At 45.4% G+C, this 22,237-nt stretch overlaps 1 protein-coding gene across 1 annotated transcript in view; it reads right to left on the reverse strand.

Moving 5' to 3' along the window:
* Nucleotides 1–22,237, reverse strand: part of LOC132506949 (guanylate cyclase 2G-like) — a 42,596-nt gene that overhangs the window by 744 nt on the left and 19,615 nt on the right. The window contains 12 exon segments of the mRNA XM_060125773.1: nucleotides 3,701–3,765; nucleotides 3,767–3,804; nucleotides 5,066–5,089; nucleotides 5,092–5,165; nucleotides 6,451–6,549; nucleotides 7,711–7,885; nucleotides 9,647–9,839; nucleotides 10,744–10,884; nucleotides 11,617–11,725; nucleotides 11,728–11,787; nucleotides 16,509–16,703; nucleotides 18,294–18,462. Coding sequence (XP_059981756.1) covers nucleotides 3,702–3,765; nucleotides 3,767–3,804; nucleotides 5,066–5,089; nucleotides 5,092–5,165; nucleotides 6,451–6,549; nucleotides 7,711–7,885; nucleotides 9,647–9,839; nucleotides 10,744–10,884; nucleotides 11,617–11,725; nucleotides 11,728–11,787; nucleotides 16,509–16,703; nucleotides 18,294–18,462 — 1,341 coding nt within the window. The 3' untranslated portion in view covers nucleotide 3,701.

Raw genomic sequence — 22,237 nt, forward strand, 5'->3', positions numbered from 1 at the left:
CCTTATTTTTATAGCTGATATATACGTCTAAGATCGAAAGAAAATTACAAATTGAATAGGACTCAGGCTACAAAAAGACTAAAACTCACATTAGCATTCATTGAACATGATAATGCGGCATTGCCTAAATGAAACTGCTACCTGTAACATGCTTCAGAGGGACTGCCACGACAGAGTCTCTTCAGCTTGGCAACCCCATCCTACTCGTGATGCCCAAGGCTCTCACTATTTCTATTTGCTCTGCTAAGAAATCTTCATTTGTAGAGCATGGTCTGACCTCATTTAGCCTTTACTTCAACATTCAAGCCCATATCTTTTTTTGTCTCAGTAACCTACGACCATTCGAATGGAACCAACAAAAACTCAGAAACACAAATGCAAATAAAATGAAAACAAATGGCCAGTGAAATCACGTGGTTTCTCATGCTGAGAGTGCTGCCACCCCAGTGATCCAGAACATGTTGAGAGTAAAGATTTACACGGTCAAGCAAATAAAAACGGAAAGAAGCGGTCCTGGTAGAGCATTGGAGGATCCCTGAAAACGCACTGAGGACCCCGGTTTGAGGCTAGAAGCTGAGATGCGCTAGGAAAAGCCTGAGCTTTAAATTCTGTTCTTCGTCTTGTAGAGACTCAACTAGCGGGCTTATCATTGGAAAACACGCCAGTTTGTATCTCTGTGTTTAATGTATTTGAGAAGTTTTGGGATCTGTAGTTTGATGGTTCTCTTACAACCATGTTAATGAACTCGGAAATTAAGCTGCTTCTCAAACCTCTGGAGGCTCGATTAAAATGACTCGTAGCTGAAACTGGTCTCAAAGCTGGTACTCCAACCAGTTTGGGATCTCTTCTTCCTATATATTCAGAATTTTTGTAGTCAGGAAGGACAGAAGACATATTTCATTGGTTCTAGTCAAAAACTCTTAAATAGCGTACTCACAGCCATAATCATAAATCCTTGGCTGTCAGAGTAAAACGAAGTTGTGCTAGTTTTGCTTTGTTTTAGCATAATGTTTAATGATCTTGTATCTCTTGGTGGTGCTACGGAATAAATAAAATGCCTTAAAATAAATAACCTATGACTATAGCTTACAGTGGAAATATATCATGTTGGTAGCCGAATCTTCAACCCTCCCACTGGTTTCTACAACTAGAGCTTCTTAAATTCACATATATATCACAGGCTTTCAATCATTTTATCCTGCAGTTGCATTTCAGAAATTCCAGTATTGTGTTTCTAGGCAAGGAGGCAGAGCCATTTTGCATGATTAATGTCTGGGGGAAAAGTTTTTGTGGTCATCCCTGTCTCTAAGGCCCTCACGTCTGTCACCAGCAATGGCATGTGCTTCAACTCAAAGATAACAGCCCCATGATGTTTGGTTGCATGTTTCATGTTTCACAACTTCTCTACTAAGGAATGAAGAGAAAGTCACTCTCCAAACAATCTCTCTTGCAAACTCCCATTAGTGCTAAACATAAAACAGACATTTAGAGGAGGAAAGGGTACTTTCTTCCTTAGGTATCCTTGGTTGACATAGAAAAAAACCCTGAATATAGATTTTAGGAAAGTGCTCTTATCAAAATTCCTAATTATGAACCCTAAAGACATCTTCTCTCTCTCTCTCTCTCTCTCTCTCTAAACTTGAGTAATTTAAACAAAATATATAGAGAGACATGGACATATACACACACATATATACTGAGTATACACAGGCACATAAATCTCTACCAATTGATAGAGACAGCTATAGCTATAGCTGTAGAGAGATAGATATAGAGAGGTTGATGTCTGTATATACTCAGTATATGTGCATGTATATATGTATAGGTGTGTACATGTGTATGTATATATGTGCATGTGTGTGTGTGAATGTAGGCACATGTGTATATATGTTCTATGTGCATGTGTGTGACTGGATGCCAGATGTTTATGTTACAATGTTTGATGAAAAAGGCAGAAGTAACAAAGTTTTTATTATATGAACATAACTGTGTAAGCATGTGGGCTAGGGCTGGAAGGGAACAAACACACACACTGCATACAGATACAAAGATGGGATAATGATAGTTGATTGTCATATCCCACCCTATCCCTACGTCTGTGTGTTATTTTCTAATTCTCTTTCAATGTAACAGTATTGGATTTCTCAGTTACTTCTGCTCTTTTGTACATACCTCTGTGAGTCCTCAATATGTTGCATTACTACTATGTTTCCTCTCTCCAGCTAAACTGAGAACTAAAGATCATAGAAAGTTTCACATTTTCTTGTGTCCCCCAGTGTGGTACCTGGCACAGAGTAAGGACTCAATAAATGCTCTTTGAATTAATGAAATGTTCATAAAGATGGATGGATGGATGGATGGATGGATGGATAGATCGGTGGGAACTGGCCAGTCTCTCTAAGAGACCCCATAGCAGAAGTTGCTTTGTTCCCTTTCATAATGGAACAAAGTGCTTAGCACCCAGAAGCCCTGATCCTAAACAAGGGAAGAAGATATGAGGCATGAGAAGATAACTTTTGGCCCACTGTCTCCATGCTAAGGTAACTCCCCTGTCCCCTTCATATAAATGTCTCTACCTTCCCTCCTTCCGAGGATCAGTCAAAAGCTTTCAATCCTTGGGACTTCCCTGGTGGTCCAGTGGTTAAGAATCCGCCTGCCAATGCAGGGGACACGGGTTCGAGCCCTGGTCTGGGAAGATCCCACATGCCGCGGAGAACTAAGCCCATGCGCCACAACTACTGAGCCTGCGCTCTAGAGCCTGTGAGCCACAACTACTGAAGCCCGCACACCATAGAGCCCATACTCCACAACAAGAGAAGCCACCGCAATGAGAAGCCCGCGCACCTCAATGAAGAGTAGCCCCCGCTCGCTGCAACTAGAGAAAGCCCGTGCACAGCAACGAAGACCCAAGGCAGCCAAAAATAAATAAATAAATAAATAAATAAATAAGATGAAAATGGAATCATGTCATAGAAAATGGAGTCTGTGAAGTTCCTAGAATTCAGCTGCCCACCTCTGGGCAGAAGAAGAGTCCTGCCGATGGATAAGAAAGAAATTAAGCAATACATTGAGAATGGGACATGATCCATTTGGAAGCTGCAGTGCTCACAGGAAGTGAGAGCTCAGGGCCAGGCCTTCCAGCCACTGACTGCAGGGGTTCTGCCTGCCTGGGACGGCCTGAACCTGTTGGATTTCAGTGATTCACCCCTCAGTAAGAGCTTTAGCCCCTGAAAACATTCCTGAGATGCCTTCTGCTGTGGGCCTCTACGTCCTTGCAGGCCGATTAGCTGATAAATATAATAAATACAAAGGTTAGGGAGGAGGCACTTTGCAGAGAAAGGCAGGTCCCTGGCCCTAGGCTTCGTCCTCCAGCTTTCCCCTTTCCCAGAATGAAATTGGACTCACTGCAAATTCGCAAGCTATTGCGCTGGAAACCTCTGGCGGGGAGGCAGGCTCGCTGGCTGGTCTGGGAGCAGCAGCCCTGGTTTCCCAGGAAATGAGTTCACTGTATCCAGCTCATCTGACTCCACCTTTGCTCTAGGCCACAGGACTCCAGGGTGGACGGAGGAGGCCAGCTAGATGGCTCCCCCTACTGGGAGACTGACTCAATACCCCGGAACTACAATCCCTGAAGGGGATATTTAAGACACCCCATGGACTTTCCTGGAACCACACAAACAACTTTGAAGAAAATACTCACCTCAGAAGATCTCTGGGATTTTAGCTTCATCCTCAGTAAAGTCGGGGAGTGGGATCGTGAAGCCTTTTGCCCTTCAACCAGAAGGTTGTTTGCTCTCCTTTGCCCTGTGGGAAGCAAAGGAGAGCTAGTGAATCACAGAGCAGGAGAGGTTGCCTGTCAAGTATGGTCTCTCAGCAGACAACTCAGGTCGCCCTTGAGAACTGTTGTTCGTAGCCAGAACTGCAATCAGGCGGGAGCTGCCTTGGTGAGGGAAAAGCTTCATCATAGATGAAATCGTGATCGTATCCTTGGACTTGGCCAATAAGCCTAGATGGACAGTCAACGATGGTCTATGGGGTGAGGGCCAGGGGAGGCTAAAGTCTGTTGCAAAGAAAATCTTTTTAAAATAATAATAAAATCTCTTGAGCTCTTACTATGAGTAGGGCACCAAGTGAAACACCTCACATACAGGTTCACAACTAATCCTCACAGCCACCTTTTGAGGGCAGTATTATCACCATTCCCATTTTACAGATGATAAAACTAAGCCCCCAAACGAGACAGCTAGGAACAAGTGGGACAGGATTCAAAGCTAGGTCTACACTGCTGACATCTAGAAAAATCTTCCTCTTACCTGAAGTCCGTTGATGAAATACATCATGCCAGACTTAGCAAACTGTGGAATTGAAGGTACCTCCTCCCTTTCACTTCTTTCCCTGGACCCTGACACTCACTCAAACTCCCAATGTCATAGTAACCGCTCACCACTCCCCCTGTGAGCATCTCCAAGATGCTCCTGAGAACATCTCAAGAGGAGTACCACCACCCCCAGAAAGGGCAATGCTTATCAGAAAGATGAGAAGGTATCATGGTACATTTCAGTGATGGACAGGAAGCCAGGATGGAAAGGAAGGCAGAGAGAAAGGGAAGAGATATTTAAATGTGTAGAGATGAGGTCCAAGTGCCCCCAAACCAATGGGCTTCCATCCCCTCCACCTGGGCACTTTAGACTCATGAGAAGGGAAATAGAAGAATGTGGACACTATAATTCCTGGGCTTATATTTGCTGTTGCTTTTGTGGGAGACTAGACTGGGGTGTTCAAGCAGAAGCCAGGAGACCAGTGTAGCAAAGAGAAAGGAGGCATCACACAAGAGGTTGGTCTAGGTTGGAGCCAAAGTCACAGATTCCATGTTTGACCACTTAAGGGAATTGTACAGTCCTCTTTGGAGGAAGATAACCTCACAGTCATGAGATCCTCCACATGGACCTTAGTGGTCTCCACGAACCACGGCATGGAGATTCACTCATCCCATCAAGTTCCTCAATATCTCCTTCAGGGACCGAAATGGGGTGGGGGGGTGGGCACGCATTTCGTCCAGTCTTACCTTGACTGGAATGGTGCCTCTCTTTTTCTCTTCTGCAAATCACACCCTCCCAACGCCAGCAGGGCGCCTGCAGTACTCTGAGAGACCTGAATCCGGAGAGCTGCCAGAAACAAGTTTTAGCCTAGTCATCACCTTGGTTGTGAATTTCATATGGATGTCAGTGGGGCAAGGGCTGCTGTGGGGAGGGAACACTACACACATGGCTCAAGTTCTTGGACTGCTAGCACCTCTCACTAAACAAATCACAGACAACCTCTCTCATGTCTAGGACACGTGGACTGGTATCACCAACCATCCAGGCATTGCTCAGATGCTGCTGGGTGTTGCTCAAGCTTTAACACATTCGGTTTAGAAACAGAAGACGAAATGGAGTCCATATGCAAGTTGGTGTTCCTGATGGATGAGGGCAGCTGGGGTCCTCAGGCTCCCTGGGACAGTACCAGAGCTGGGATGTACCACTGAAAATGTCCTTTGTAACCAGAACTGCAGCTAAAGTCAGGTGTGGAGTCTACATCAGCATTTCCAATTTCATATTTTGTCCTTGAACTCTTTACTTACAAGCTAAGAGAGACGTTTAAATCTGGATTTGAGACTCAGTTGATTAACTTAGACAACAAAGTAATCAGAGGGGAAAAGATTTCTTGTGTGTTTTTATATACTGTGGAAGATTTACAAATTCAAAAGAATGTTAACCTAAACTTTTCAAAACTTAAATCACTGAGTAATTATTTTTTCCAGCTGATAAATGTCTCAGCTGATAAATGGCATATATGTGTCTAGTAATAATCAATACAATAAAATTATTGTAATGCAAAAGAATTTGATGTCCCCAGGAGTTCCTGGCCATAGATTTCTTTGGCATCGCCAAAACTATACAGCAGGATTGGCACATTACTACCTACAAGCCAAATCCTGCCCACCACCTGTGTTTGCAAAATAAAGTTTTATTGGAACATAAACACACCCAATATTTTTACATGTTGCAAATTGCTGCTTTCACACAACAACAGCAGTTACATAGTTGCAGCAGAGACTATAGCCCCCAAAGCCTAAAATATTTACTGTCTGGCCCTGTTTAGAAAAAGTCTGCCAACTGCTGCTCCTTATTTAAATGATCTTACTATATGCGTACCTGACTGTTTAGGATGGAAAGTCTTGGAAGGAGATGTCATGTGTGTTTATATGGCTCCATTGAGAACACAGTGCAAAAACCCATCTTCAAAGCTTGTGACCAGTGTTGTCTGAATTGGATAATGATCTTATCCTCCAGATGGAAAAGAGTAGACAAAATGCAAATGGGTCTTCTAAAAATACTCTCTGGTTAAAGATAGGGGACGGGAGGGACAGCGATCGTGTGTTTGCAAAGTGCTGTAAACGATACCCACGCAAACTGCTACTTTCCATTCTGGAGGCCATGTTCACAGAGTCTCCAAACAGACAGTATCTGGGCCTGGTGATTCCTACCACGCCAGCCACCATGGGACCTGCAAAGGGAAGGACAGAGGCGCATGACCAGTCTGCATTTCCCAAGTGTGGGACTCCACAGTGCAAATCAGGTCAACAAAAGCAAGTCAATAAATAATCGTGAAGTAGCCTCTGGGGGCAAAGCCTGGAAACAGACCTCAGGGTTTACAATGAGGCAAACTACAGAACCCACAGACTTTTGGTGGAAAGCAACATAATCAACTGTTATGGATTGAATGTTTGTGTGTCCCACCCCAATTCACATGCTGAAGCTCTAACCTCAATGTGATGAGGAGGTGGGGCCTTTAGGTGGTAATTAGGTTTAGAGGAGGTCGTGAGAGGGAAGGCTCTTATGATGGGACCAGTGCCCTTATAAGAAGAGAAAGAGACACGAGAGCTCTCTCTCTTCCTGCACCGTGAGGACGAAGCCAGAGGGCAGCCCTCTGCAAGCTGGGAAGAGGGCTTCCCCAGAATCCCCCATGGTAGAATCCTGACCTTAGGCTTTCCAGCCCCCAGAACTGTCATAAATGTGGGCTGTTTAAGCCACCCAGTCTATGGTAGTTTGTTATAACAACCAAACTGACTAAGACAGAAATTAATGACAGTGTTATTCATGCACTGGAGATGTAAACAGAGCATCAGTGGCACAAACACGGGAGTAATTCATCCTGGTTAGGAGTCAGGTTTTATTTTAGTTAAGCTGTGGAGGGTAAGTAAGAGCAGGTCTGGCTACATCGTTTGCAGGGCCCGGTCTCAAATGACAATAAGGGATCTTCCACTCAAAAATTATCAAGCATTTCAAGACAGTAACAGAATGGCATTAAACCAAGTACAGGTCACTTCTGCACAAGTCACAAGCCCATGAGTTTGACAAAAACAGAACATATCAAAGGGCATTTGATGCAGAGGCATGGAGGGAAAGCAGCCCAAATAAATGTCCTGGTTCGGGGGCTCCTCCTAATTTGGGTTCAACTCCTTGGAGTCTTTGTTTGTCCTTGTTACCAAGCAATCTGATTAACTAGAAATACACATGCAAAGAGAATTCAATCTTTTCTTTCCCCTGAAGATGCTACCATTTGCTCTCAGGGTTCCTAAATTAAGCCTCAGACCTAGGATGTGAATTTAGAACTACCTGCTGCTGTGTCTGGACCACAAGGCCACCTGCCCTCAGTGCTGTCTACCGGTGTGGAGGCCAGTCCAGAGCTTAGCCTTCTCCTCAGGCATGTGCCCTATCGGGAAGTGGATGGTGGCACTGAGGAAGTGCAAGGACGTCGTGGCAATCTCGTCCACGTGTTGGGTACCATTCCGGACGGGAAGTCTGCTAGCCACCATGTATGCATCTCCAATGGTTTCAACCTGAAAATAAAGCAAGAAAGTGGCCTTGTGTTCATCGTGAGGGAGGCTGGGGGTGATGGTGGGGTCAGAGACAAGGCCCCTCATTACTGATCCTGTTTGAGGCCACAGCCTTTGAAGGGTCATACTCCCTGACCTCCATTCCATCCAAGTCCCAGCATTTACTCGAGTTCCTACTCTTGTCCTGGCTCCTACAAAGCCTTCCTTCCCTCACCCTCTTCCCCACAGTCTCTGCTTTCTTCTCTGAAATCTGAGAGTGCTGGTGATTATATTTCCCCAACCCTAGTTCAAAACCAGTCAGACAGGCAGCAATATACTGATGGGAGTAGATCTTGAAGGATCACACGGGTCCATCGAGTGCAATCCATCTTATCCAAGCTGAACTGTCTTCACTCCACACAAGGGCTCTTAGATCCAATTACACATATGCTTATATTATACAAAATATGTATAAATGTATGTACCTGCCTGATCTGTCCTCTTTTTCCCCAATCCTCCTAATAAAATCATCTTTCAGATCCTTCATTCACCACAGAGAATAAATGACAAGTGTAAGCATAAAGTTACAGCCCCTTCCAGATACGTTTGCTTTTCAGCAGAATCCAAAGATGATGTGGAAAATGTGGAATTTCAGGCCTTAGCCAGGCAATAAGACCACGTCTGCTTCCTGGTGACCCTAAAATGACCCAAAGCCAACAAGTACACAAGTCTAACTGCTTCTAGGCTACCTCTCCCCACCATGGGCACATCCCTTAGCAATATAAACTGATTTTAGCGTTAGTTCATGCAAAACGTAGCTAAGAAGAAAACAGTAAGAGGAAATCCCAGAGGAGGCTCGTCTAAGCAGAGCAGCTTCCATTTTTGTTGGGTGAATGTGATCTGCTCTTTGTGATTACCTGTACCAGCTTTCCTTCTGCTCTTGACCAGAGGCAACATCTTTGGGGAATTTGGGGGGATAACCATTGAGGATGTGTTGCCAGGGGACATGATTGCACTGTTCCAAGTCTTCCTGATTCCAGGACCACAGGCAGAGCCCTGCAATCATGGTCAGAGCTGGTAAACTAGTGGCTGCCCACCAGGTGCGTGTGAACATGGGCACCTTGGAGTCATGATCTGGCCCCATCTGAACAGCCAGAAGGCACACAAAGTGGCCTCATCATCACCACCAGTGAATGAAGCCAAATTATTATGTTGCTCTCCTCCCCTGCAAGATTCATTTTTCACTCTAGGTGACCCTGTTCATACATCCCCAGTGTAGCACTAGGCGGGTGGTTGCTGTCTGACCTTTAGCCGTGAGTCTGATAGTCTAAGCTTGGGGGTCTATCTTCACCTGAATTGCTACGGGCACAGTAACAGAAGTGAGACTCACGACAGATCCAAAGACAGTCTTTAAAGGAGAGTAAATGTGAGCCTCTCTGAATGTGGAAAAAATATATTCAGGAGGGAACTGGAGGAATTAGCCAGAAGAAGGTCAATGCCTGTTTTAGAAATGTGTTTACTGTGAGATAAAATAATGGAAGGAAACAGAGGGAACAACTGATGATTCTTGACAAGCACCTACATCTGTGATGAATCAAGCCCTTTTCCAAGAAAACAAACAGGAATCAAATATTGAGTTTCTGCCATGAATTGAGATAGACTGCCAGCCTGAAATAGAACCTTCCTCCTGGCTGAGGTCTAGGGCTGGATTAATCCTCACTCATGCCCGGAGACAGCCTACAAGGGTCATGTGTGTCTCCACAACCCAGGAACCAGGTGTCTCACCTTATACACATCATAAGTTTTAATGATGTGATCGAATAAACTGTACAGGTCCTTAAGGTGCTGCACAAGTTGCAGCGGGGAGCTGAGAGAACAGAGTTTTGTGAATCCAACAATGTTAGAGAAAAAGATTGTCATGGACTGAAAACGCTCTGGTTCCACGGCTCTTCCAGCTATGAGCTGTTCTCCAATGAAGCTGAAACCAGAGAATAGGATCGTTTTTGAACAGTATCATTCATCTTGTCTCCTATAGACCCCCTACAAAGTCTCCCTGGTAGGTCTTTTTCTTCGGTGGGTTAGATTTTGGGGTCACAAAAATCCATCATCTAGAGGGATTCTTTTGACACCCATTTCTCTGCCTGCATTTTCTCTAAAGAGATATTTGAATTGGTGGGTATAAATTCAGGGAGGGGTGAGAAGCAGTTCACATAAATCCCTTTTCAAAAAGATTTTCTCCCTGAGGGAATTTCATTTGCCCCAATTGGTCATAGAATTTGATTTTAACGACTCAGTCTGCAGATGTGGAAGCAAATGTAAACATTCATCGATCCACAAATTAACATTTCTGCTTCTATCAATCAATCTCACACTGACACATTCAAATCCCCAACCCCATTTCTTTGTCAAGACACATAAGAAGGGTGCTGGAATTTTAACAGCAGATGCTCTTCTAAGTGTTTAGAGAGTGCACAGGTGATAACAGAGCCAAAAATAAGCAAGTTTTGAATCTGAAGTTATTGGTGCCTATTGTACTGTGCAAAGCATTTGGGCAGACGTAAAATCTGAATATGCTGAGGGTAGTAATTAATCGGACTCCTGAAGCTAGAGCGCCATCTAGTGGTCGCTTCCTCTTGCTGCATCCCCTATATTCCATCTTTTACAGACCTGCATTCTCTAATTCCTGTGGATTCCAGGGCCTTGCCTCTATCTCCCTTTACAAGGTGTACCAAATTACACACAAAATGCTTGACGCATTTTAGAAGAGACTAACATTCTCTTAGAAAAAGAACACAGGAAAGAGTCTCTCCATGTGAGGTCTCCTTAAATAGCGATGGTGTTGCTTCCTAGTTTGTCAAGGCCCCTGCTACTTTGTGGAATACCTGGGCAGCGTTGTACACAGAAGTTGATCCACTTTCCTCTTCTCGGCCATCAGCTAGTTGGTCCTTTCTTCCACCCCCTCCTCCAGGTGATTGGGGTACACTCTCAGCTTGCTCACCATACTGTTCAGTACATTCACGCGGCTTTAAAAGAACCCAGAGATTTAAGTCTTTTTCCAAGAACTTTAGGGCCACAGTGGAGAACAACTTCCAAGTATACATTCCAAGACAACATGTCTCGCCCTTAAGGTTTCCTACTTAAGGGTTGCCGATGGACAGCAGTGAAATGACAATGGCCAAAAGGCCGCCTGGCAGGACAGAGCCTGTCCTTTACCAGCCCTGTGAGCTTGAGGGGCACCCTCTGAGCCTCAGTTTCTTCATCTGGGAAATGAGGATAATAATACCTACCTCACAGGGTCATTCTGTAGATTCAGGGAGATAATGAGTACTAACGCTGTGTCTGGTACCCAGTGGGCACTCAACAAACAGTAGCCTTCACTGCCCTCCCCACCACCCCCACTTCCCGACATGCTCCATGTCAATCGTCATGGTCATGCAGAAATGTAGATTTCAGGATGGGTCATTCTTTTCTTTTCAGACGGCAACACCAGATGTTTTCTTTTCAGATGACAGATGTAAGGGGCGTTTCTAGATCCTATAGGCTCTTGTTTTACTTTTTTTTTTTTTTTTTTTTTACGGTACGCGGGCCTCTCACTGTTGTGGCCTCTCCCGTTGCGGAGCACAGGCTCCGGACGCGCAGGCTCAGCGGCCATGACTCACGGGCCCAGCCGCTCCGCGGCATGTGGGATCCTCCCAGACCGGGGCACGAACCCATGTCCCCTGCATCGGCAGGCAGACTCTCAACCACTGTGCCACCAGGGAAGCCCCCATAACATTTTCCTGATGGAAGGGAAAGTGGGCCTTTTCTCTGGAGATTCACCCCAACATGCCTTCACCATGATCACCATCTTTTCATTTCCCTTCTCTCTGACAGGGAAGGTCGAAGCGGCGCTGACGCCCTGGGGTCCTTGAGTTGGCTGGTGATTTCTGAAATCCATTTGGGGTTTAAGTAGCTGAATGTCTGAGCTTTGTGCCATTTAGGACACTTCACTTTAAACAGACATGTTTTTAAATTTGTAAATTGAGTTTTTAAGTAAACTGAACAGATTAGAATTTCAGAGAAATCTGAATATTTTCCAAGAAATATTAGGAATCCTCCTGGAAAATGAGGACTCTAATGTAAAACATATAAGCACACCCTAATTAATCTTTTTTTTGATTAAGTTTTTTTCTAATAGAACTTTTCTTGAAATGAAGCATAGCTCCACGTGATTTCAGGAGCGTATAAGCATTTGGTATTAGAAATCCGCAAAGTGTGCTTTACGCAATTTGCATTCCATATAAAATGTTACATAAAAGTTATTTTAACAAACAATAAATGTTAACTACTATGTCCCACCTCTGTGTCCCACTTTGTAAACCTACTTTCTTTCACTTCCTCATTGGCTTCTACCGACATTTATTAAACATTCTGCTTAACCAGGTTTTGTAGAGGAAATAATATTTTGAGAACAATGTATTTGTGTTTTGGTAAAAAAAAACCACTGTGGTGTAACAAAATGAATGAATCTTAAAGGTATTACTAAGTATAAGAAGCCAGTCTGAAAAGGCTACAGACTGATTCTGTTTATATGACATTCTAGAAAAGGCAAAATTATGGAGACAGAAAATAGCTCAGAGGCTGCCAGGAGTTTGGGGAGGAGAAGAAGTTGATCAGGGGAAGCACAGGGGATTTTTTTAGGGTCATAAAATTATTCTGCACGATATTGCATTGGTGGATCAATGACACTACACATTTGCCAAAAGCCATAGGACTTTACAGCACAAAGAGTGAACCTTAAAGAATGCAAATTAAAAAAAATATCAGCTGGGAGATTGGACAACTGCAAGACAGAATGCAGACTGTGACAAAAGAATCTGTTTTACAAATGTGTGACCTAATCTCATTGAAGGGGATGGGGGTAAAGTGCCGACGTAAGTAACTTCTGAAACAACTAGAGACGGTGAGACTAAAGTCAAAAGGAACTACTCAAAACCACTACACTCCAGTTGGTAGAATCGCCTCTCAGGGAGGTACAGATGAAGAACTCTGAAACGACTGTACGCAAATACTGGGATTGAACAAATAAGTAAGTGGATGGCAGATGGTGGGAACCAGGATTCTCGTTGTTGGAAAGGGAGGTTATGGATCAGTGATGGGCAGAGACTAAAGTAAATGAAACATGTGATAACGACATTGGAGATGTCACTATGAACCCATGTTTAGCTTAATACAGATACAGATGGGTAGATAGAGATATGAATGTGTGTATACATATGGGTTAGTATACACCCACATATTATCTTGCTCTGTCCATGAGAGGGGCTAGAAGCAACAGCATCCCAGTAGCAACAAGCACATCTAGTGTCCAGGTGTTCATTCTCCAATACAGGAGCCAGGGCTTCTTAAGAGAAGTAGCTGAGGGGCTTCCCTGATGGCGCAGTGGCTGAGAGTCCGCCTGCCGATGCAGGGGACACGGGTTCATGCCCCAGTGCGGGAAGATCCCACATGCCGCCGAGCGGCTGGGCCCGTGAGCCATGGCCGCTGAGCCTGCGCGTCCAGAGCCTGTGCTCCGCAACGGGAGAGGCCACAACAGTGAGAGGCCCACGTACCAGGGGGAAAAAAAAAAAAAGAGAAGCAGCTGATTCTAGTATTGGAGCAGGGAAAATACAAGATGAGGCTAAAGCATCTTATACCACCAGAAACTAAGGAAGCACAAAACAAAACACTGCCATGGGTGTATGTCAAAGTACACGGAAGCCAACTGAAATGAAATGGTCAAAGATAAAACAATTTGAGCCACAAAATAAATAAAGAAGTATTAGATTATAACTCAAAATATAAAATTACTATATAATAAATTATATATAAATATCATAAATGAAATATAATAGGAAATTGAATGGATAAATAAATGGGAGAGAATAGACAAACCTGTAGAAATAAATTCCAAACAATTTATGTAGATATTTCTCCATTCAAGGTGGTGGAGCAAACACCTCCGTCCTTAGGTGAAGATTTCACATCGTGACCTCTTTCTTACCGGGACAGTATAGGAAGAGGGGAAATCAGGTCTCAAACGTTAGTGGGCATCAGAATCACCTGGGGAGCTAATTAGACACAGACCCTGGGCCCATGCCTCACTCCACCCCCACCCCCAGTTTCCAGTTCAGAAGGTCTGCAGTAAGGCCTGAAACGTGATTTTCTAACAGGTTCCCAGACGATCTGCTCCTACTGGTCGAGGGGCCACGCTAGGCCAGTGCTCCGCAGACTGTGGATCACCTGGGATCTTGACAGAAAAGCAAATTCTCAGGCCTGACCCCAGACCTACTGAGTCAGGAACCCTGAGGATGGGACCCAGCAATCCTGTTTGAACAAGCCCTCCAGGTGATTCTGATGCCCATTAAAACGTTTGAGAACCATTGGTCAAGCGTGCGCAGAGAATACGTACTGTTTCCAGTACCAGGATTGTTGGCAGGGGTGTATGGGAAGTTAATGGAAGGGTGTGTTTCTCCATAAATTAGGTGCATGTCGTACTTTTCCTGGTTGTGGTCCTGTGTATCTATCGTCCCCTGTGACCAGCTCTCATGTACCCTGGTGAGCGGAGGACTACAATGAGGGGGAAATATACAGATTGTTCACAGCGTTCCCACACCTTCCCCACCCACCCCCACCCCCCGTTGGCACAATCACACGGCAGCTGAGCTTAGCAAGTGTAGGTGGGCTCCTGCCTGGGTTCAGTGGAGGGAAGATGTGTCTAGCTGCTGGGTTCCAAATTCAGATGCCCCTGGATCTGAGATTAACCTTTTAGGATGAGTCTCACGTCTGCTTCATTTAGCCACAGATTAGAATCAGAATCTGCTTTCAAAGCAACTAGCACACTCAGAAAGCCTCCTGACTTGAAAAAGTCTCCAGGGAATGCGTGATGCTCTAAAGATGAGAGTTGGGATAGGCCCCTGGGGATGGGCTAGAAATGGTAGGCAAGGCAATAAAAAAGAAATGACGGGAAAAAAATCAAGAGAGAAGAGTGGGCTGGGTTTACATAGAAACACACACACACACACACACACACACACACACACACACACTTCCCTATCCTCTCTCCAAGATAGTGGTTCCCCACCTGAACTGCATGTTAGAATCACCTGGGGAACTTTAAAAACCCGGACGCCCAGGTCATACCCCAAACGAGTGACATCAGATTCTCTGAGTCTAAGATCCAGGCCTCAGCAGTTTTTAAAGTTTCCCAGGAAATTCCAATGTGCAGCCAAAGCGGAAATTAAAAGTGCCAGGGGGTTCCACCTGCTATACATTTTCTTATCAATTTTGATCAAATTTTGCTTCACCTCCCATTGCTTTTGCCCTTAATTCCCTCATGGAATGTGTTAAGAGACAACCTGGCCAAAAAAACAAAAAAAAACAAACCTGAATATATCCTTTGTAAGTAGAAAATTGGACACCATTTATCAAAAATTTTAAATATGTTTAAAATACATTTACCTTGGGCTTCCCTGGTGGCGCAGTGGTTGAGAGTCCGCCTGCCAATGCAGGGGACACGGGTTCGTGCCCCGGTCCGGGAAGATCCCACATGCCGCGGAGCCGCTGGGCCCGTGAGCCATGGCCGCTGAGCCTGCGCGTCCGGAGCCTGTGCTCCGCAACGGGAGAGGCCACAACAGTGAGAGGCCCGCGTATCGCAAAAAAAAAAAAAAAAAAGTGAATAAAATACATTTACCTCTTCAATTTCATGAACAGAAATCTATCCTGAAGGAACATTCACACATGCCCACAAAGATACAAGACTGCTCATTGCAGCAATTTGGAACAGCAAAAAATGGAAAACAGTCAAAATGTCTATCAATAGATAATATATGACATAGCCTTACAATGACAAATTTTGTAGTCCTTAAGAAAGAATGAGGCAAATTTGCATATACGAATATGAGGTAAGAGATACCCAGAGAGAGGCCACAGCATGAGATCTTCTTGGGTTATCTGGGTGGGTCCTAATCGAAGGACAAGTGTCCTCATGGGAGACATACAGAAGAGATCTATACAGAGAAGGCAGCAATGTGAAGATGGTTCTACATAGACCTACATGGCCACAAACCCAGGGACGCTGGGGCAGCCACCTTGGAAGAGGCAAAGAATGGATCTTCCCTAGAGCTTCTAGAGGGAGCTCAGACCTGCTGAACCTTGATTTTGAACTTCTAGCCTCTAGAACTGTGAGAGAATAAATTTCTGTTGTTTCAAGCCAGCAGGCTTGGGGTTGTTTGTTACGGCAGCCCTAGGACACTAATATAAGTCATAGAGGCCCCATCAGAGGCCTCCAGTGATCTTCCAGGCTATTGTAAGGACTTAGTTTTCACTCCCCAAATGGGAAGTCAAGGGAGGATTTTGAGTTGAGAAGTGACACAATCTGACTCATTTTCTAACAGAACTGTTCGGGCTGCTCTTCTTGAATAAATTATATAGTTCTGAGTTTCTTGATTTTTTTTTTTTGGTAACCAAACTGCAATTTGTCTTCTAATTATTTAAAAAATATGAATGTTAAAAATAAAAGAATGGAATAGATTCTAAATTAATAAACATTTAACAAAACAATAAAAACAAGCACTTAAAAGCTAGCCCGAATGACCAAAGCCGGCCAAGGAGTCTCTCCCAGCTTTACCCTCTGGTGCCAGGTTTAGATCATCAAAATGTTCGTGGTCCTGGTGGTGGATCAGCTCCCTCATCAGGATGGCAAAGCTGTAAACGTCTCCCTTCAGGGTGCCCGACAGGGGCACCTCTGGGAGCCGTCCAGCAGAGCTCTGCAAAGCCGAGGATGTCAGCTGCTGGGTGGAACTGGAAAAGCCGCTCCTTTTTTCTCAGGGAAGCACAGGAGCAGTGAAAGCATCCAGCCCCTGAGAAGTCAGCCCTGATGGTTCTAGACTTTCTCCATATTCACACACTTGGGGGTCCGTGTGTGTGAATAGGGAGGAAATAATCAGGATGATCCTGCCCTAACATGTTAACAGCAGTTAACTCACAACGGTGCAATCGCAGGTGGCTTTCCTTTTCCTTTTCCCTTTCTATATTGCCTACAGTAAAAAAATGATTTAACAATTTATAGAACATAAAACTAACCACTTGAAAGCGAACAATCCAGTGGCCTTTAGTACACCAGCAATGTTGTACAACCACCACCTCTACCTAGTTCCAAAACATTTCTAACACCCCAAAGTAAAACCTTGAGCCCGTTAAGCAGTTTATCCCCATTTCCCCCACCTCCCATGTCCTGCCAACCACCAATCTGCATTCTGTCTCTACAGATGTATGTATTCTGTATATTTTATAAATCTACATTTCTTTGGCAGTGAGGTTTATAGGTTTATATCATTATAGGTTATAATCATGAAAAGAAAATATATTGGGGGATGGGGAGATAGAAGTGGCTGCTAGCAGGTTTTCAAAATTTCCCCCTTTTGCCTTTCTCTGCAAGATACCATCCTGCCCCCATATTATAGAAACCTCCCCATGTACACACAGTGAAGCTGCTGGGAGTGTGCTGCTTCAGAGACAGGCAGTCAAGGTGGAGGGCACTGGGCTCATCAGGGCCCAGGACAGTGCAAGGTGAGACTCAGGAATGTTCAGTAACTTGGACAAGTAGGAAGAGTCGTAGAGTCTCAATTCGCGCACGTGTAAAGGAGGGTTGGACTCCGGGCGGTGGGTCTGATCTTGAGATGCCCATCAGAATCACTTGAGAGGCTTTTAGAAAACAATACGAGGACTTCCCTCGTGGTCCAGTGGCTAAGACTCCATGCCCCCAATGCAGGGGGCCCGGGTTCGATCCCTGGTCAGGGAACTAGATCCCGCATGCACACCACAACTAGATCCCACATGCATGCCTCAACTGAGAGTCCGCATGCTGCAACTAACACCCAGTGTAGCCAAATAAATAAGTAAACAAACAAACAAACAAATAAATAAAGTACAGATGCCCAGACCCCTTCTTCATAAATTCTGATTCAGTTGGCATGGGGTGGGACCCAGCCCCTTGCATATTTTTTAAAGCTTCTCAAGTGATACCGGAGCGCGGAGAGGTTGGAGAACTACTGAGCTCATCATCTGTAAGGTGCCTGGCAGGTCGCGCCTTCTCCGCTGAGAGCACAGGATGAAGACGCGAGGAGACACAGAGGACTGAAGAGAAGGGCAGTGACTCACTTCAGGTCACCCAGCTAAGCCAGGGTGGGAACTAGTCTCCTAACTCAGACACCCCACCATGGACTCGTGCCACTCGTGGGCGTTATTTTTTCCTCATCTCCTTGGGTGGCTGGAATAACCACATACCATCAGCCCCAGAGGGAGGCCCACCTGCAGGTACCCGTGCACGTGAGCCTCAGAAAGCAGAGGTGGGATAAGGAGCCCTTTACCCCTCTCCTGACAGCTAGTGGGTGCAAGATCTGCCAACGCTTACCCGAGCGGTCCGTCGTTCTCTCGTTGTATCGTCTGTACGTCCGGCCATATTTGAGTTCCCTCAGCCCAAATCCTGACAGCTTCACCTGCATCCGTCTGTCCACCAGGCAGCTGGAAGGCTTCAGGTTGCCAAGGGATCCCAGTGGGCTCCTGTGGAGGAACATCAAGCCCTGAAGAGTGGAAATGAGCAAATGAATCAGAGCAGGCGCCAGCGGACGCTGCTGGAAGAAACAGACACAGCGGCAGATGGACAGAAACAGACCCATGGCGGGAGACATGCCCATCTTCACGTTCATTTGTTCAAGAGCCACTAACACAGCCCCTCGCCCAGGGGGTCACCCTGGGCAGGAACACCCAAAAAGGAGAAAACTATTTCTGGCCCCTCCATGTGGAGCCACAAACGCAAGGTCAGCTTAAAATAAATGTAGCCTCGTGGTCAGACTCCTGGGTTCAAATCCCAGCTCTACCACACAGTAGAGGGCAAGTTACTTTTCCCTGTAAGCCTCACTCTTCTTGTCAAAATGGAGATGACGATAATCCCTCTCGGGGTGGCTGTGGAGATTAAATGTAATGATACCTGCAAACCACCAGATGTGGTGCCTGACACAAAGTAAAGACGGCTACAAATTATAATGAAAAATTTGTATGAATATAATAAAGGATATCAACAATCTAGAAACAACACTATGCAATTAAAACATTATTGTATTACCTACACATTGAGGATTATATTCTATTACTATCTACATAGAATGGTTCTATAATAATAGAATATTATATTTATTACATGCACTTAAGGGTCCTGTTTGAGCACTTCACAGGGAGAGGCAATGAAATGAGGAACGCTGAAAAATTCTCATGTCATTCACTGTGTTCTTAAGAGGTTACGTCAATTATTTGTATGCAGTAATGAAGCACTGTTATTTATAAAGAGGACAGAACAAACAGAACAAACTCTAGAGTCAGAAGACGTGTTCAAGTCTAGACTTCACCAGTCAGTCTCTTCAAACAAATCACCTGGGGGCCTCGATTTCACCATCCGTGAAATGGGTCTGCCTTAGACGCCTGCTACTTGAAAGTCATGTCCCAGGGAACAGCAGCAGCAGCAGCACCTGGGAGCTTGGCAGAAATACAGAATCTCAGGCGCTGCCCAGACCTACTGGATCAGTCTGTGCATTTTAACCCGATCCCCAGGAGATGCGTGTGCTTATTAGTCTGAGAACACCTGTCCTTGTCAATTGTTCCCAGCCCTGGCTGCACATTAAAATCACCTGGGGAGCTTAAAAAGAATATATCAATGCTAGGGCCCAGATATAAGAACCTATACAAGCTGCAGATTACCCCTCACACAAACCAAGCCTGCGTGCGGAGGTGAGTGATCAGAATGGAGGAAGAGGGCTTAATCTGAAGGCTGGCTGAGGGAACTCCGTCCTCAAGGCAGTGATGATTCTTATTTAGCAAGGAGATGAGGGCGGGGGGTGGGGGATCTCTCACAATGAAGGAACTCAGGGTTTTAAACTGCTCCCAGGGAGTGGGGACAGAGATGGGAGACAAACCCAGGTCCAGTCGCCTTTGAAGCCCAGCCACTTCTAAGCCACTAGTGTTACTGTTTCTGGTGCCCTGGGTGACTGTAAGAGGAAGGTGGGGGAGGAAGAGGGTAGGTAGAAGCATACCTATTCTTCTGGCACCACTGCCAGGTTAAATGAACCACAAGTCCAGCTGAGTCACACGGTGTGGTTACGAGAAGTCATCGGCCCTCGGTACCCAACAAGAAGGAATGTGAGGAGGGCCCCTGAACGGACTATTGCACCCAGAGGCCTCCTGGGCACCAGCTCTGGGACTCACCTCTTCCTCCAGCAGTGACGACAGGCTGAATCATTGTCAGCTTTAGCAAGAACCCTGAGCTAATATTGCATTAGAAGTACAGGCTAATACAGAAAGCAATAAGGAAACATTCAGGACAGTGGGTACACCATGCCCACCTCACCCCCTAAAGAATCAGGAGGCCGTGTTCCCTTATCAATCTGCGTATTTGTTTTTTGAGGTGATAAAGTTGAATCACATTTTGGAAACACAGCTCACTTAATCAGACAGGAAGGGCCTGGGTGGGGCTCCCTCTGGAATGTTTCCAGCGAGGTTCCAACAGGCTGAGAGGTCTGGTCTTGAAATCTGGGGAGACCTGTGTCCAAGCCAGAGTTCTCTCTGACCTCACGGAGACCTTTCCATTCCACAGAAGTCTCCCTGACACACACGACTGTCCCTGCCCTTGCTAGTGCCAGACTCACCCCTGGCATGAGACGTTCTACATTCCGGTCGCTGCTGACCACCCCTGACATCCAGGTATATTAGCGGAGCTCCTTCCATTAGGACAAAAATAACATGTTTCGGGATGCTGGAATCCTAGGAATGTAGTCCTCTGCAAGAGATGGCACACATCTCTTTGGTTTTTTGTTTGTTTGTTTTTTGGTGGGTTTTTTTGCGGTACACGGGCCTCTCACTATCGCGGCCTCTCTTGCTGCGGAGCACAGGCTCCAGACGCACAGGCTCAGCGGCCATGGCTCACGGGCCCAGCCACTCCGCGGCATGTGGGATCTTCCCAGACCAGGGCTCGAACCCATGTCCCCTGCGTCAGCAGGCAGATTCTCAACCACTACGCCACCAGGAAAGCCCTCTTCTGTTACTCTTAGTCCCCTTTCAGCGAAGGTTGGCATTGCAGCTTCCTTACAGGATCCCATAACGTGTACACTCCATTTCAGGAGATAGCGAGCCTACCAAAGCAAGGTGTCAAGCTGTCCTCTGTCCTGGCATGGAGTGGAGGATAGATTCAGTGACCTAGAATAGCTGATGACCACCAGGGAGATTTTCCCCTTCAAAGTGTCATTCACACCCACCCCAGCATTTCTCCAGAGAATCCTTCGAGTCAATTCTTTTTTTTTTCTTTATTCAAGTATAATTGCTTTACAATGGTGTGTTACTTTCTGCTGTATAACAAAGTGAATCAGCTATACATATACATATATCCCCATATCTCCTCCCTGTTGCATCTCCCTCCCACGCTCCCTATCCCACCCCTCTAGGTGGTCACAAAGCACCGAGCTGATCTCCCTGTGCTATGCGGCTGCTTCCCACTAGCTAGCTATTTTACGTTTGGTAGTGTATATATGTCCATGCCACTCTCACTTCGTCCCAGCTTACCCTCCCCCTCCCCATGTCCTCAAGTCCATTCTCTACATCTGCATCTTTATTTCTGCCCCTAGGTTCTTCAGAACCGATTCTTTTTTTTTTTTTTTTTAGATTATATATATATATGTTTTAGCATACGGTATTTGCTAACACATATATATGGAGTCAGTTCTTGAAAGCAAAATGCCTCCACTGAAAAGCCTAAATCTACTAGTCATTCACACCATGGTGAGAACTTACTAGCTTTCTCTTTACATCCAATATAAATGATGCCAACTGTTTTGACTGGGTGGGAGACAGATCACCAGAGACTAGAGCACTTCCCTGGGCTTGGTGGGAAGGGAGGGAAAGTGGGTGAGGGGAAAGAGAGAGGAGCCCAGGGGAGGAGAGGATGCCAATCACATCCTCCTATTTTATAACCATTCCACCGCCACTTAAATAATTTCTTATGTACACTTCATGACTTTTTTTTTTTCTCTAGCTTAACTTTAAGCCATTCAAAGATGGAAACAAGTCCTTCTCTTCATATGAAAGTACCCAGAGTATGACAAACCCTTAACAGACACTCAATAAAGTTTTACTGAAATAATGAGTGGTGGCCCAGGGCTGTCGTCAGAAACCAGTCCCAGAGAAGTTTCTGTTTGTTTACGTCTCCTGGTAACAATACACTGGCTTCCCACTGAGGCCTGGGAAGTCAAAGCTTAACAGGGCCGTTAAGACTCAGCTCCTTACACACAAAGAGCAATCAAATTCTTGAGGAAG

Source organism: Lagenorhynchus albirostris, chromosome 16, assembly GCF_949774975.1.
Source record: "Lagenorhynchus albirostris chromosome 16, mLagAlb1.1, whole genome shotgun sequence".
NCBI lineage: Eukaryota > Metazoa > Chordata > Mammalia > Artiodactyla > Delphinidae > Lagenorhynchus > Lagenorhynchus albirostris.